This window comes from Lepisosteus oculatus, chromosome 13 (assembly GCF_040954835.1).
Source record: "Lepisosteus oculatus isolate fLepOcu1 chromosome 13, fLepOcu1.hap2, whole genome shotgun sequence".
NCBI classification, from domain to species: Eukaryota; Metazoa; Chordata; class Actinopteri; order Semionotiformes; family Lepisosteidae; genus Lepisosteus; species Lepisosteus oculatus.
The window spans coordinates 10,295,600-10,311,206 of NC_090708.1; the positions used below are offsets into that span (position 1 = coordinate 10,295,600).

At 37.1% G+C, this 15,607-nt stretch overlaps 1 protein-coding gene across 2 annotated transcripts in view; it reads right to left on the minus strand.

Annotated features, from left to right (window-relative positions):
• Positions 1–15,607, minus strand: part of LOC102699046 (ras-related protein Rab-6B) — a 91,567-nt gene that overhangs the window by 48,879 nt on the left and 27,081 nt on the right. For both annotated transcript variants that reach the window (XM_069197531.1, XM_069197532.1), the window contains exon 2: positions 657–715. In XM_069197531.1, coding sequence (XP_069053632.1) covers positions 657–715 — 59 coding nt within the window. The remainder of the gene's footprint in view (positions 1–656; positions 716–15,607) is intronic.

Genomic DNA, 15,607 nt, shown 5'->3' on the forward strand with positions numbered 1-15,607 from the left:
CCCACTTAATTTGGCAGTTTCTTTATTGTTTTGTTCTCTCTGATTTGGCTGCTGTGCTGGAAAATACCTACCATGAACTTAGATTAGTGGGATCTCCAGTGCAGACATTCAGTGAAAATCACACTCAACTCTGCTTCCTGTTTACATCAGATATATATTATTTTGAAGCTGTTTTCAGGATGAAAGGAAATAAATCTTGAGTTTGTAAGTCGCTTTGTCTAAACACTGCCCTTCTCCTTTAGCCAGAGAAATGCATGGGATACGTACATGCAAATACCTTCCTGCTGAAGCAGCTTTCGAGTGCTTGTAAACCCCAGAGAATAACAAGAAATGAATTTAAGCAGTAGGCTTCCCCCAACCTGCCTCACATGCTGGTATTCCAAGGAGGTTCCAGGTTCACGATTTAGTCTCAGGGACGTCAAGCTTTAGTGGTTTTATTATTGGTTGGTGATGTTGAGAAGTCAAACAGACTGGTCTCAAGTCAAATTATCTCTAGTTTAAAAAAACCTAAAAGCATGTATGTATTTAAAATACTTCCAATAGAAGATAAAGGGAAATCTGTAGATGAGTTCAACGTTAAAACAGATGATATTTAATTAGTACAAAATGACATTTTTACTACTGTACATTGAGCATAAGAAGTTAGGAACAATTACCTGATATGTGTTGTCAAAGCTGTCATACATGAATCGTGTGATCAGAGATGTCTTTCCGACTGCAAGGAAACACAAAAAACAGGTTATAGACGGCATTGTTTCAATTAAACACACAGCTGTATTTGTCTACACATCCAATGCAATAAATGTTAACACTTCTGGACGTGTAAGCAGAAGATTGTGGTTTAAAATCCTGGGTAGGACACTGCTGTCACCCTTGAGGCCCTTATCAGGTACTCAAGCTATTTTCACAAAATGCCCAACAGCATAAATCAATACAAATGATTGATTTAATCAGGAAAGATACTTCATTTTGTGGTTCTATATTTTACTTGTTAAGCAGAAAAATAATTTCTTATATTTGACTGAGGAAGGCTTTAAATGATTGTACAGCATATAAGTCATTCATACCTGACTGTAACGCCCCAAGACACACCAGGGCACTATATTCTCCAATTACTTACTTTTAATATCTGCGATACTATATTAACCAAAATAGACGGTGTTCTTACAAGCCTCCTCCCCTAAAAGTGAGATAAAAGGAAGTATTTTTTTAATCATTTAGATTTAAAAAGATTATAAAATAAGTCCAAATGTAAAAAACCCCAATATGTCCTACAGGTAGAAACCCAATTCATTTCAGAACTTCCCATAAATCTATAACTCTCACAACATGGGACACCCAAAACTGATTACTACTGCACTGCAAGGTGTTTTTCCATTTCCTTCACGGTTTTATGAGCACCATGAAAATGAAAGCTAATGTCAGGGTGACTGTGTGCTATGGGTCTACCATAATTTACATAGCAATACTACAATAGGGAGGTCTACGTAGTCATTTCCCATGAATCTGCCTACATTTGAATGCATGTTGGCGGTCTTGAACCAAAGATAAGGACTATAATATTTCAAATCATTCTTACTGTTTTCTTTTCATTGACTTAAGAGGATCTTCTTCCCACTCATTCCACTGATCAGTACATAAAAACAGCCACCTAGTTCACAGCCCAGTGGACTAGTTTTAATACAGCTCTCATTCACACAATACACAAATCCATAGTGAGTCCTACTGTTGTTTTCTATATGAATTTGTTGTATTACTTTTTGATCACTTCAATCACTGTGTTCAGATTGAATGTCAATGTTGTGTGAAGTACTGTAGGTATTGTATATCTGTGCACTCAGTGTATTCTCTAAAATAATAATAATAATTGCTTACACTTATATAGCGCTTTTCTGGACACTCCACTCAAAGCGCTTTACAGGTAATGGGATCCCCTCCACCACCACCAATGTGCAGCCCCCACCTGGATGATGCGACGGCAGCCATAGTGCGCCAGAACGCTCACCACACACCAGCTATCAGTGGGGAGGAGAGCAGAGTAATGAAGCCAATTCATAGATGGGGATTATAAGGAGGCCATGATTGGGAAGGGCCAATGGGAAATTTGGCCAGGACGCCGGGGTTACACCCCTACTCTTTTCGAGAAACGCCCTGGGATTTTTAATGACCACAGAGAGTCAGGACCTTGGTTTTACGTCTCATCCGAAGGATGGCGCCTGTTTACAGTATAGTGTCCCCGTCACTTTACTGGGGCATTAGGGCCAATAAGAGGCCGCAGGGTGAGCGCCCCCTGCTGGCCCCACTAACACCAGCAGCAACCTTAGTTTTTCCCAGGAGGTCTCCATCCAAGTACTGACCAGGCTCACATCTCCTTAGCTTCAGTGGGCTGCCAGTTGTGAGTTGCAGAGTGATATGGCTACTGGCATCAAAATACTGATGGAATGTTGCAAGCACAATATATTTGATTTCATCATTATGTTACATATTCCTTAATTAAGAAATGCCAATTCACCTATGTGCAGGTGGCTTGCTCAGAATTGGCAGAAGAACATGCACAGCAGTATTGATTACTGAGCACAAGAGGGCTATGACAGCCCAGTGGCGGTTGTGTGAGATATGCCTGAAGCAAGTTATTTAAATGCAAATTTCCCTGTAGACAAGAGTCAGTTGAATTTTACGGTGAAAAAGATTTAAATTAATAGGGCTCATAAGGCCTTATTAGAGCCTGCAAATAAATGCAGAGCCGTATTTTTGAGACTTTTTATCCCACAAACAAACTGCTTCATCGCAAAGTCTTCATTGCTCCACAATCATCTGGTCTTCAAAATGTGAGGATATTTTAAATGCACGAGTACAGTAGACCTTGTGCATATCTTTCTCCTCCCCCATGTTGCATATGAAATGCAGCCTCATCAATGGGACCCATGGGGAAATGTTGATGACTGATGTTCACATCTGTCCTCTCTTTCAGTCATTTAGGCAGCTGCTCTTTTACCTGATGGGCTCTTGTTAGGAAGAACAATTTCAATATATAGTAGCTGTTCAGTGCCTGGCCTGCTCAACAAGACTGGGTCACTTTCATCCTGGTTTTCTCTGGTTGATTTTCAATGGCACATCCCCCCTGACAGAGATGCGCACAAAACTGCTGTCCCTTTCTCCTCTGTCCACATCTGAATGCAAGCCGTTAGGTCTGATGCGTATGTTATCTTGCTAAGGAGAGAAAGACTGTGGGGAGGGACTGTGCTCCTCACTTTTGAAATCGAATTTGAAATCCTCGCTTGCTAAATATAGTCACAACCCACACCTGATGAACATCCTTTAAAAGAAGAAAAACTGTCCAACTCTAATGAGAGACCCATCAGCAGCAGAATATCAGCACAAAATGTACTCTGTTTTCTAGGCAATGGTGCATCTGCAGATGAGGTGTCAGCCTGGCATGCATGTGCAAAAACATTCACCTTTGATTAAAGTCAGTTTCCTGCCTAAGCTAATTCTGGACTAGCTCTCATGTGGTATCTGGGTAAAGTACGGCTAATGTGTTTTATGCTTCAGTTTATTGGATGGTTTGCCTGGGACTATAGTATAACAAAGATACACATTTTTACTAGATATGTCTTTTTTTTTAAAGGTAACATAAACAGTAAGTGAAAGTTGATATAATCATTGCAAAATACAGTGGTTTCTCTGAACAGATGTACACAGCTGTTTTCAGTATATCAGTATCACTTTTAACCAACTTTAAACCAACTATTAACTGATATTTGTATATGTAAACAAATTTATTTTCAACAATATTTATGTTTATTCTACTGATCTATTGATATAAGCCAACATGTATCATTCTTGAATAATGTTAACAACTTTACCTGAGACCACTGCAATTAGTTTGTAATAATTATGAGTAACACTAATTGAATGGCAATACATGCCATGAATAACTGATCGATCTATCATAATTGTATTATTTTTTTCTGGAGTTGCTCAAGCATACTGTATGAGTAGTATTGATCTCTGCTCTTGGTCTTGTACCTTCCATTTACAAGGGTTATATCAATTAAAACTGTTATTTTAAAAAACAAGAACCTTTTTCAATCAAACCATAATCTTGTGTCAGCCATGCCTTCAGAAAAGCACCAAAGTCTACTGGAAGCTTCCAGTAGAGCTTCATAACACAGTTTGTGTTGGAAATGCGAAGTCATTGAGAAATAACTCTGAGAACAACTAAATACGTGAATAAATAAACTGTATAGATCAAATTCAGCAAATGCTTGGGAAACAAATGCTTTTGAGGAAAAGTAGAAGCCCTCTTTTCTTTTACCGATATCAATGATATTCGTGTACAACAAACAACTACAACAAATTTCTTTCTGAAATAATCTGGAAATGAAATAAACCCTCATTTTGATAAATGAAAACCAGCATAGAAGAATCCAAATCAAGCAAATGATTATCCCACATACATCAATTATCAAGAACAAAGCCTTATTATGTAAACTGTTTAACACTATCCATGTAATACATCTACTGCATGAGGACTTGTGTGAGATATGCTTTTTCATAGTGAGTTTGATAAATTAATGACAATGTTATTTCATTAAAAGCCACCATAAAGCCACAATTATTTGATATTCAGCCCTTAATGCTAAAATGTCCTAATTATAATTTTGTTACGAACTATAAATTCACACATGTGAAACAAATGACATTGCATTTTGCATGTCAGCCCTCAGAAAGATGTGAACATTAAGCAGCTTTAGCTCACACACTGAACTAGAAGCATTTTCTTTCCAATGGAAGAGGAAGACTAATTAGTTAGCTTTACTATACTATCCCAGAGGCAGCTGCCTTGGGCCTCTCCTAGGGAGTTAGTTCTTGTTTTGATGTAAAGTTAGATCCATTCAGCTGAAGTTTATTTCCGTTATCCTCCTGTGAAACTGCCATTTAAGTGAAAAATCAGAGCTCAAAAACCTTAGTCTTATCTAGTTTGCTAATCAATCCTACAACACTAAGTGTGGATACTAGGCTACTGAAAACCCTGCTTAGAATATGACACAGTTACATGCAACTCTTAGGTGTATCAGTCATGTTTGTACTTGCCTTGACGTCCTTATCCTAACACCAACTGTGGTAAAAGAAAATAAAAACTGAACTATGGACATGCTCCACATAGAGATGGGGCTGCACTGTTATGGTTTATGGGTTTGGTCAGTGCAATGATGTCTGCTCAGCCTTTGTCACGTGGTAACGTAATGTAATACACCAACGAAAAGTAAAAAGCCTTTCCAGCACAGATGGTCCTCCTTTGCCATTTACCAAGGTGGGTAATTAAAATGTTTCTGTGATGTACATGCCCTTAGGCCAAAGATAATTCAGATCACAAAGAGACAGCATAGGATTTTCATAGCAACCCGAACAGACAACCACTAAGACTGTCTCCCTAATCCCTGCTTTATTAAAATGAAAACAACTAAATAAATGTATCATCACCAGAGAAGCTCTTCCACAAAAACACAACCACCTGCAGCGTTGCAGATGTTATTCCTTGTTACTTAGTAGTTCATCAGCTAAATGTTCCCCAGAAAGAAGCTGTATCTCCTCTTTGCTGGTACTACCCTCCCCCGGCTTCCTAAAACATGGAATGCAAATTTCATTTTAATTTTGGGAATATAACCAATTACATTCCTCCATGACAGAATTCCTAATACTTTAAAAAATATACTTTATTTTTTCACATATAATGTTCATTGGAGTAAGCATCAAAATAAACAGCCATACAACTGCAACAGATTCACAAAGTTCACAAAAGCACAAGGGCTTGTAGCCGTTGCAGTGTGTGTCCACCACTGAAAGCATGTACAACACATGCTCTATACCAGGTTGCAGATGATGTCTTGTGATTCTGGCTCATTCCTCTTGTAAAGCATGGACCAGCCTGTGCGCGTTTAATGTGATGCACAAATCATCCCAGCTCATCCCACAAATGTTCATTGTGGCTGAAGTCAGATGAGAAGGGTATCTACAATCAACTGTCTCATTCTCACCTCACAAGAAAGATGCTGTTAGACAAAAAGTATGAAGACGTGTGTAGTTGTTTTGGAAGACTGTCACATCAAGATGAACCCTCAGATAGAGCAATAGGTGAGGTCCCAGGAATTGACCAGTTCATTAGTTGGGTCAGTTTTTTCAGGCTTTTTGAGAGTAAGTGCTATAATTTTCAAATAGGTATTAGATATTGTTTAGGTATTACCAAAAACAAGTGAGACTGTTGAAAAAGGTTAAAATTGATAAATAACATCTCACATTTCCTTTATTACAAGTTGTACTGTAGAACACCATCAGGCCTCAGATGTTTATTTAAGGTACGTCTAGGGCTGGTCACACTTCTGCCTCCTCTGCGTAAACTCCATTTAATGTTGAACTTTGTCTTTCCTCAGCCTGAGGCATGTTTTCCATTTTTTTCTGTAGCAAACACCTGAGGGAAACATGCTCTTATTTTGCATTCAATTGAGGTTTTCCCTGTTTTTTCTATTCATATCCCAGTTGTGTTCAAAGGCCAATTCAATGCAGATGCAGGCAATTCCTACAATAAGATGGGTAGACTGGAATGATCACCTTTTAATATTGTAATTTGTTCTGCAGCTTTGATAAGCCTTTGATTCAGGTAAAACAAGGGAACCCTAACTAGGAAAAAAAAAACATAATTCCTTGTCAGTTTCCTAAATCAGGGAGAAAGGCTGCTTTAGACATCCACAATACTGTGCTTTTCACTTCAGTCGTTTATTTTGATCCTGAGGAGAAAATGCTAATTTTTGTATAGTTCTCTACTGCTGAAAATAGCAAGGCCAACACAGAAATCGGGTATTGCAAATGCTCCCTGAAAGAAATCCTGTAATCATTTCTCTTTTGGAAATAATGTTAATGGATCTCCTTTTCTAATTTTAACTGTCCCTAAAAAAGCTCCCCTGTTAGTAATAAATTCCTATGCAAAGGGAGCTTATTAGATAATTATCTATCATAATACTGTCATTAGCCACCCATATGAGTCAGAATCTCACTGAAGGTCTTTAATTAATGAATCAAACAGCTGATTAGATTACCATATAACTTCAAGCTTATTTTATGTTTAATTTTATTAATTTCTTAGTGACCTTTTTCTTTTACCATCAAATACATTCCCATTTTCATTTTTGTAGCAAGACAAGCTCTTTTTCAAATGGTTATTAAATTATTAGGCACTCAATCATACCAAGCAATGTGGACTGAGCTACTGTACCTCATGTGAGAAAAAGATAAAGAAAAATTTTCTAAAATGTTTGACCACCTTTAACACTTTCTTTCTTAACTTACACCACTCTGATAAACAACTGTTAGTTTTTGTGTTACTGTTTTTATTTTAGACCTAGCTTTAGTTTACTGGATGTGTAAAATATATTCAGTGTATTACACGCGTTTTAGAGATTTCATGCTTGTAGTAGTTATTGTTGATTTCATTTTAGGTTTTTATGAGGGTTTAATGGGAAATGGATTTTAAAACCAATTCACACATTATAAAGGTGTTGTTAATTTATTGAATGAAAAATAGGTACTGATTTTACTGTGTAGAATATTCCTGAATTTTAAGACAAATTCACCACATGCAGACTGACAATTTAATTTGTGAGAAGAGATGTTTAATCGTTTAGGAACAAATGGAAAATAACAGTAGTGGACATATATTTAAGTTAATTTTACAGTCCTTGTCAATTTGTATCATAATGAACAAAACCATTAAAATATTAATATCAATATTTATCTTATTTCAATTTTCTCTAATGTAATTAGACTCTGTAGAGTTAATGGGCTTTTTAATTTATTAAATTATTCTGCAGGCTAACATCTGGAGACCAAAGAAAACCAAAACCAGAGGGATATTTATATGAATGTGAAGTTTTCCATGCATCATAATAGCAACAAATATAACACAGCATAACAATAAATAAATTGTTAGTATTATTTAATAGCTTATTTTAAATATATTCATGCCTGTGGGCCTAACCTTTTTTCAGGTTTTGATATCAGAAATGGACTGATGGAAAAATAAAATAATACTTTATTATTATTTTATTATTGTTGATCCAACAATGTTTAGTTTGTTAAAAATAATATGTATTTTCCTATTACCAAGAAAATAAAAACATAGCGTTGTTATATTTTTTATTTAAAAAAAACATTTTCTTTTTTTCTAACAGGGGTTGACAGACTGTAGCAGGCATAACACTCGATTTCTAAAAAAATAATTGAAAAATTCTCCCATCTTAGTAACCATGGAGATGGCTGCATAGCTGCATTTTATTTAAGAGTCTCAATGAAAATTGAGAGAATATTGTGTTTCAACGGTCCGTCTTGTCACCCATATTCTCTGCTTCCTGCAAATCCCATTTAGGAGAAACAGGGCATAAACAATGATGAGGGCAATTAGAGAGTCATTAGCCCAAGAGCCTCTTCAGTCAGCTGAATAAATATAACAGGATGGCAAAGTGATCTAGAGGTTAGTGGAGAAGACTGAAGGGCTTTCACAGCCAATATGATCACTGACTCATCCAGCCATGTTGAGTTACTGTACCTGTAGCAAGGAACTTCCACTGTAAAAAAAAAACATAAAACAGGTCTCACTGGTGCAGGGCTTGTCGTATTATGACTTTATTCTCCCCTCAGTTGTAATCATGGGCTGTAGTATCATTTACGGTCTGCGTACAAAATGCCTCCATCCATGGAATGTCAGATATGTTTGTTTTTTTTAAAACATTTATTTTTTCTGCAGAACACACTTTACTAAGACCCTTAGGGTTCAATCAGGCTTTGTTACAGCGGTAACTCCACGATTAACTCTAAAAATGCTTCGCAAGACTTACGGGGATTGTCCACATCAGCACAAATACCGATAATAAAATAAAAGGGAATTTCTAGTAACTCTATACCGGCACCATAAAAATGGTTAGGATTAATGGATTAATGCTATTGTAATACTGTGATGAAAATGGCAGCTAATTTGAATCTCCTTCAGCGACAATTCCAACACAAGTACAGTACAAATCCCCCCCAAATATCTATATCTATATTACTGCATAAGAAAAGCACAATTTCCCCTCACTTAGTATGCAGATTTCTATTTGCAAATGTCATTGCACCTTTCCTTACATCTCTCACCTTTATAGAACAAAAAATGAATAAGAAGCTTCACAGAACAGTGAACAATTAACACCATTTACAAGTTCATCAAGTGTAATAATAATGACTAAAGAAAAGAAAAGATACGTCAAAACAGCTTATCTCTGTTTGGCAAACCTTAATCCTGGCAAAACCATTTTATCCTCGCAGAAGCCTGATTAAATTATTTTAGCTCATAGATGGAAAACTGTAGCAAGACCAATATTAATTAGGCACCACAAATTAAAAATTAATCTGTTAAACACGAAGACACCTGCATTGAAGTAACTCCTTAATAACTTCACATTACCTAAAGACCTTTTTTTCAATGAAAGTATGGGTAGTTAAATCACTAAATGACATCCTTATCACACAGGTAGTTCTTATTTTATACAGGAGATCTTGAGTAGGTACTGTAGGTTAGGTCCCTTTTCAGGCCATAAAGGCCTATGGGGGGATGGGGGCAAGGGCCAGCACTTTCTCAACCCTCCAACACTGGAGGTGGAGGTGATGTGGTCAGCATCACACTCCAACTGGCCCATTACCCCCGGAAGGATTAACCCCCGGTACTCGTTTGGAAAGCAGGCTGAGTGGACCTGGGAGCCGTCTGGAAGGAATTAGAGCGAGCTACACCGCTTGCCCCTACCTGGGATTGAACCCGGGACCTTCCGATCAGGAGCAAGATGCCCTTGCCGTCTGAACTACCACGGTTCCCGTTCCTGAGTTCCATGTAATTCAAAAACACATACATTAAAAGACAAAGTCCCCACAGAATACAAAGGGAAAAAGAAGGAATGTGTTCTGGGTCAATTCTCAAACACATTTATTCATGTAATATGTATATTTAGTTCAGGTGGGCAGCTGCATCAGCGTGCGTAGGCTGCAAAGGAACAAGTAATAGGTTTATTCCTTGCTGAAAAGAGAAGAAAGAATATGATCACACCTGAAAAAGGCTCCATGGCCGAAAAATTGTGTTTTCTTTCTTCTCATTTCAACATAGAATATACCTATTATATGTATATGTCTTATACAAATGAGATCACCAAAGTAGTTAAAATTAAGGTGTACTATTATGCCGTACAATGACGATATTTTTATAAACAGTCTGACTGCCTTTCTAGCTTTACTTTGGAACTCATGAATGTACATATTTATTTCCACATAGCTAGTACACATCTGCTGTGTCAGGTCTCCCATGGTTTATTATCCAGTATCTGCTTTGATTTCTAGAAACAACACTATTTCAAAGTCTCTGAACACAAACTGGGCCGACCTTTATAGCCAGTTATACAAAGTGAGAATTACCAAGGCAGCATGGGTATATTCATGAAAGAGAATGTATACCGATTTACAACTAACCTTCACAACAGGCACTTATTTTATTAATTCTAAATTTAAAAAACAATGTATATATAGCCTGCTTGGAGGTCCCAGTGGGTCAGAGATTGGCTTTCATATTGTACAGTTATCAGTTTAAGTGGTAGTTTGGATTCACAGAGTCTTTTCTATGCTATCTAAGATGTCCTCAGTAGCTTAGTAGCTCAGTATTGATTATACAAAGTAACACATTATCTACTGTGTCAGGAATCTTACATAAAGCTGCACTGAAATCACCACCTCTGTTGAATATTTATAGGTGTATGTCAGTGTCTAAAGCACTCTTTCAGAGTGAAAGCAAATGTAAAACATCTGAAACTATGTACCCGAAGACATAATTTTTTAGCCTTTTGCTTCTAATGGAAGTCACACAACATTCTAGATTCAGGTTATGACACCTGAGTGAATGGGACCATGCTAGTCCTATTTATACATTATACCATCAAGGATTATTTCATTATTGATGGCAAAGTATAAATGAGTTTTTATCAGGGCAAAGCCTTTAAAGCTATTTAAACACAATATGTCACCTAATATTAATTTTTTGACCCATAACATATGGGTCAAAATTTCAAAATCACCATTTAAAGGTCAACCAGATAGTAACGCAGGAGATACACGTTACAGTGATAACTTTCTGTCTGCAAAGTTTGTCCTTTGAATGAACCAGAAAGTTAATAACAATGCTGTCTTCCCACTAACATCAAATCCAAATTTGATCCTGAGGTTCCAGTCAAAGCTATAAAGAAATGAAAAACATACTTGCCAGAAATACACAAAAGGCAAATGTTACTTTATACATGTGTAGGTGTTTTCCTACCTTTTTCCACCTCTAATCAGTGTGGGAAAGCAACTTAAAAGGCAAACAGAAAGTTAGGATATACAGTATACTGTATGGTTAAAAGTGTTTAAGCAATGAACTTTAAAACAAGGAATGGTTTCTGAAATCTGCACAATGCACAGAATATAGAAATAGAAAATATCAATGAACAGGCTCACATGTAGGCACACATGGTAGACACAGTTAAATTAAAAGCTGTTTAATCAGCGTGTTCTCTTTCTGTTTCTACACAGTCTCTGTCCTTGCGGCCGGTTCACTGTAGAAAACGGTTTCATCTTGACATCTGGGCTAATCGATACAGCTTTTTCTTTAGGGTCCAGCACCTATCGATTGCCATTAAACTCTAATTAATGTGGAGAGGTGCGTGTGTTATGTTGCAGACACAGAAACTAAAGAAGGTCAGTTTAACGGCGCTCTCAAGATGGTCGCGTTACAAAAAGATTCCCCATCAAAAGCGGACTTTCGTAGTTCAGGCTCAGTGTCTTAACTTGAACGTCCGGGTTCATTCAGCAGCCTTTCGGGATCAAGCTGTTTTGAATAGGAACTAAGGTTTAGTTAAGCTTTTATTCCAGTAAATAATTATGAGATTAAATTTGGCTTCTTGTTTGGCTGACTATGCTTTTTCTTTATTCCTTTTTTCATTTGTAGCAGCAAAAAAATAACTTGAAATCGGTATATTTGATACATTCTGGGAACGACTGCTTTGTTGATCTGAGTAACAGCAATTTTAATGTTGAAGCTAAAGCAAGCATCCTTTGCACTTTCCGATTTCTTTGCATTACAGGAGATTGAAGCTCAGGTGTTGGCAACCTATGGCACGCACTAAGATTTTGCATGAGACGCTTAAAGCAACCAAAAAATTGGGAACATTAGATTTTTGTATTTGGTGTATAAATATCCGGTGTATATGCGGCATTGTCGGCGACGTACTGTAGTTAAAAGAATAAAACTGGTTCTCAATTAAAGGTGAGGTTTGTGATCTACTTGGCGATTAAATACATTTTTATAACACATTTATAATATATTTTTGTAAATCGATTAACCGTTGAAACCACTAATAATAGTACGTGGCGCGTTATGTTTCTCAAATTTAACCGCGGAAGACGTGACACACGATACCTCTGCTCTAGCCGGTGTAAACGGATTGCCTTCCATTGCTCTATTCCACAGTGACAGAAAAAAAAAACAGTATCCTACAGTGCTTTCGGTGCCGACAGCCTACAGGTGATAGTGATATGCTAATGAGATATTTTCAGTGTTGGTTTAATTAGCTCCTCCCTGTCATTGCGGGGACACTGTTTGTTGTGATTTGTTAGTATTACAGGGATGGCTTAATTGCGTTTTCTGATAACAGACAGCTTGGCAAATGTAATAATGACCTGTAAAATGACAATTAATTTACTTTTGGATGAGCTCATATGAGCAGAAGTTATTATCTTGATCCAGTGCTGGGTTGTTTCGTTTTTGTAGTGCTATTTGCTTTCCCTTTGTGTAAAAAAAATATATATTTCACTATCCTTTGATTTTTGAAGTTTGATTTTAAAATTATTTTAAATCTTTCAGGAGTTTCAAAATTAAGGACTTTCAAAATGTGGTCTGTTTTTATTTCTTCCTCATTTCCAGACACTAAATAGATTTCAGAGTTACTGACAGAGATCACGTTATAGGAAATGGCTGGAAATGAATTTATGGCACAAATTTTCACCAGATATAGGGAGTCAACATGAGAAATTAAGAACCCAGGAAACTACAGACATTTAAGAAACTCTTAATGTTAACCAGGCAGTCCAGTTGAGGTTACAGTAGATCAATAAAGTATGTAGATGCATCATAAACAATATGACGTATGGTGAAGTGTAACAGTCTATTTACCGGATGCTCAGTTAAAAAGAGGATATTTTAATTCCACCTACAGTATTTCAAATCAACCGTTGTTCAAAGACATGCCAATAAATAATACCACGAGGAGTAATTAATAAAAGGCAAAACATCTGCCACTAATGGAATCACACTGTGCCCTAAAGCCCAAATACAAAATACTTTTTGTGGAGTCAGTGAAGTTCTACTTCTTGCAAAAGAAGCTTCAGAAAAAAAAATATTCAGGTAATTAAAAGTTATGGGGAATCTCCAAGCAGTGAGGCACTGGGGTAGGGTGGGATTAGTTGGCCTAGGTTATACTGGATCTCAGCACCAGTGCCCCTTTCAGGCCTCCCAGGCACTTGCAGTCTCACCTCCAGACAGGACTGCATAGCCTGGTGTGTGTTAAAACACAAGGGGCTCCAAGGTGGAGGGGAAGGTTGGAGCAGAGTTCATAGCAGTGAGTTGAGATGTGAAAAAAAACAACAACATACAATTGAGCAGTTCAAAACCAGGAGGTTGTAAAAAAATAACTGATGATCCTAAATTTATTATCAAAAGTTGCTAAACTGTTTTGTGATATTCATGTTCTCATTTTATTATTGCAACAGATATTGGATATTACTGTATTTTGGCTGCTTTGGTTTCTGAAATCTTCTCCAATGAGTAAGAAAGCCAGGAATAGCTCTTCTATTCTGTACTCTACCCTTCTTGTATTGTATATAGCTCCTTGTTTAATGACATTGAAACACTACAACAGAAGATTCCGTATCAAGCACTGTTAAAGTACAAAAGGAACAGAGCCAAACCTGAAAATATTAACATCCAACACAAAACATAAAATTATGAAAACTGTAATAATAACGAATAACACAAAATGTATCTTAAAAGATGAATGGTACTGTATACTCTACTGTTGCAGGCATATTTTAAATGAAGCAAAATTCTAAATAAAATACCATATGGTGGAAGTTCATTGCAGACGTTATTGTTCCCAGGGGCAATGGCTGGATTGTCATAAACTTCACATCATTAATTATTCTACCCATAAATAATAAACTAGTGAATGTGTGCAATGGTCCCCTCTGTGAGGTGTTGTGTTGTTTATTATTGGATTATTAACTACACAAATAAAAATATTATATTTTACTCATTAAATGAGTCATCAGGGTTTAAAGAGGCACAGTAAGCCCTTAGCATTATAACAACGTTTTAATTGGAAATGAAAAATGGTTAACAACACTCCAAGGTCAAGGATATCAATAGAACAAGCAGTGCGGTAAAAAATGTGCAGCTGTAAAAGAGACTAAAGAGGATTACTATCTAGCCCATCAGTTACACAGGAACAGTGGCCAACACAGAGGTAGGCCCCCAATAAAAAGTTGCAAAGGTCTTGCGCCAGTCAGCCTTTTTATGGTTTCTCAATCCATCCACTGTCAGAAAGTCTCTTTATTCCTGGTTAGCTCAAAGCCACAGGGTCAATTCAGAGATATCAGGTAACCTCACCAGCATCTTTCTGGAAGGTGGGAGGTAACTGGAGCACCTGCAGAAAACCCACCTCATAGATCCAGCGAAGAATAAGCAAACTTCACACAGAAGACACGCCAGTCAAGAACTGAACCCAGGACACATGCTGCGTCCTCCTACTCAAACTCAGGCATTGCTTTGGCACATGACACCAATCATAAGGGCATCTAAATAAAGTTAGACTAACCATGCATCTTCTGGGGAACCTTTTATTTTGGAATACAAAACGAGAAGATATTCTCTCTTTTAAGTAACTACTACATTGAATTTAAGAAACGTTCTGGCATTCTGTGGCATAGAAGTAAATGCTTACTGAATACAGATTGCAATATACTGTATATACAGTACAGTACATCCACCCACTAATATTGTTGGTCAGTGCATCATTAAAGACATCTTTGGACTAACTAACAACTGGCAATTGCAGACACGGAATAATAACACTGCATAGATGAGCCTTGTGTCTAAAGGAAAATCTATCTTTTAAAAAAAAAAGAAAATGTTTTTCCCCTTCTCCCTCAGTATTCAAGCTCTCTGACTGGCAAAGAAAATGTGGTGGCTCCCAGGGGGTCTAACATCTTGCAACACCCCACAGAGTACAACAGCCAACCAGCACGTAATGTTAAAGCTTGGCTGGATCTGGCCTGCCAAGTGAGGTCTAAAAATAAACAGCAGGCACTCTTCCCTGTCTTTGCATGGTGCAGGAACATGGGGTGGCGTGATGGAAAGAGGGAAACTATCAAATATTTAAGGGCAAAAAAACTCTGGGGCGACTAAGTGGTTATTTATGATGAGGATCTTTTAAAGAAACAGAAGAGA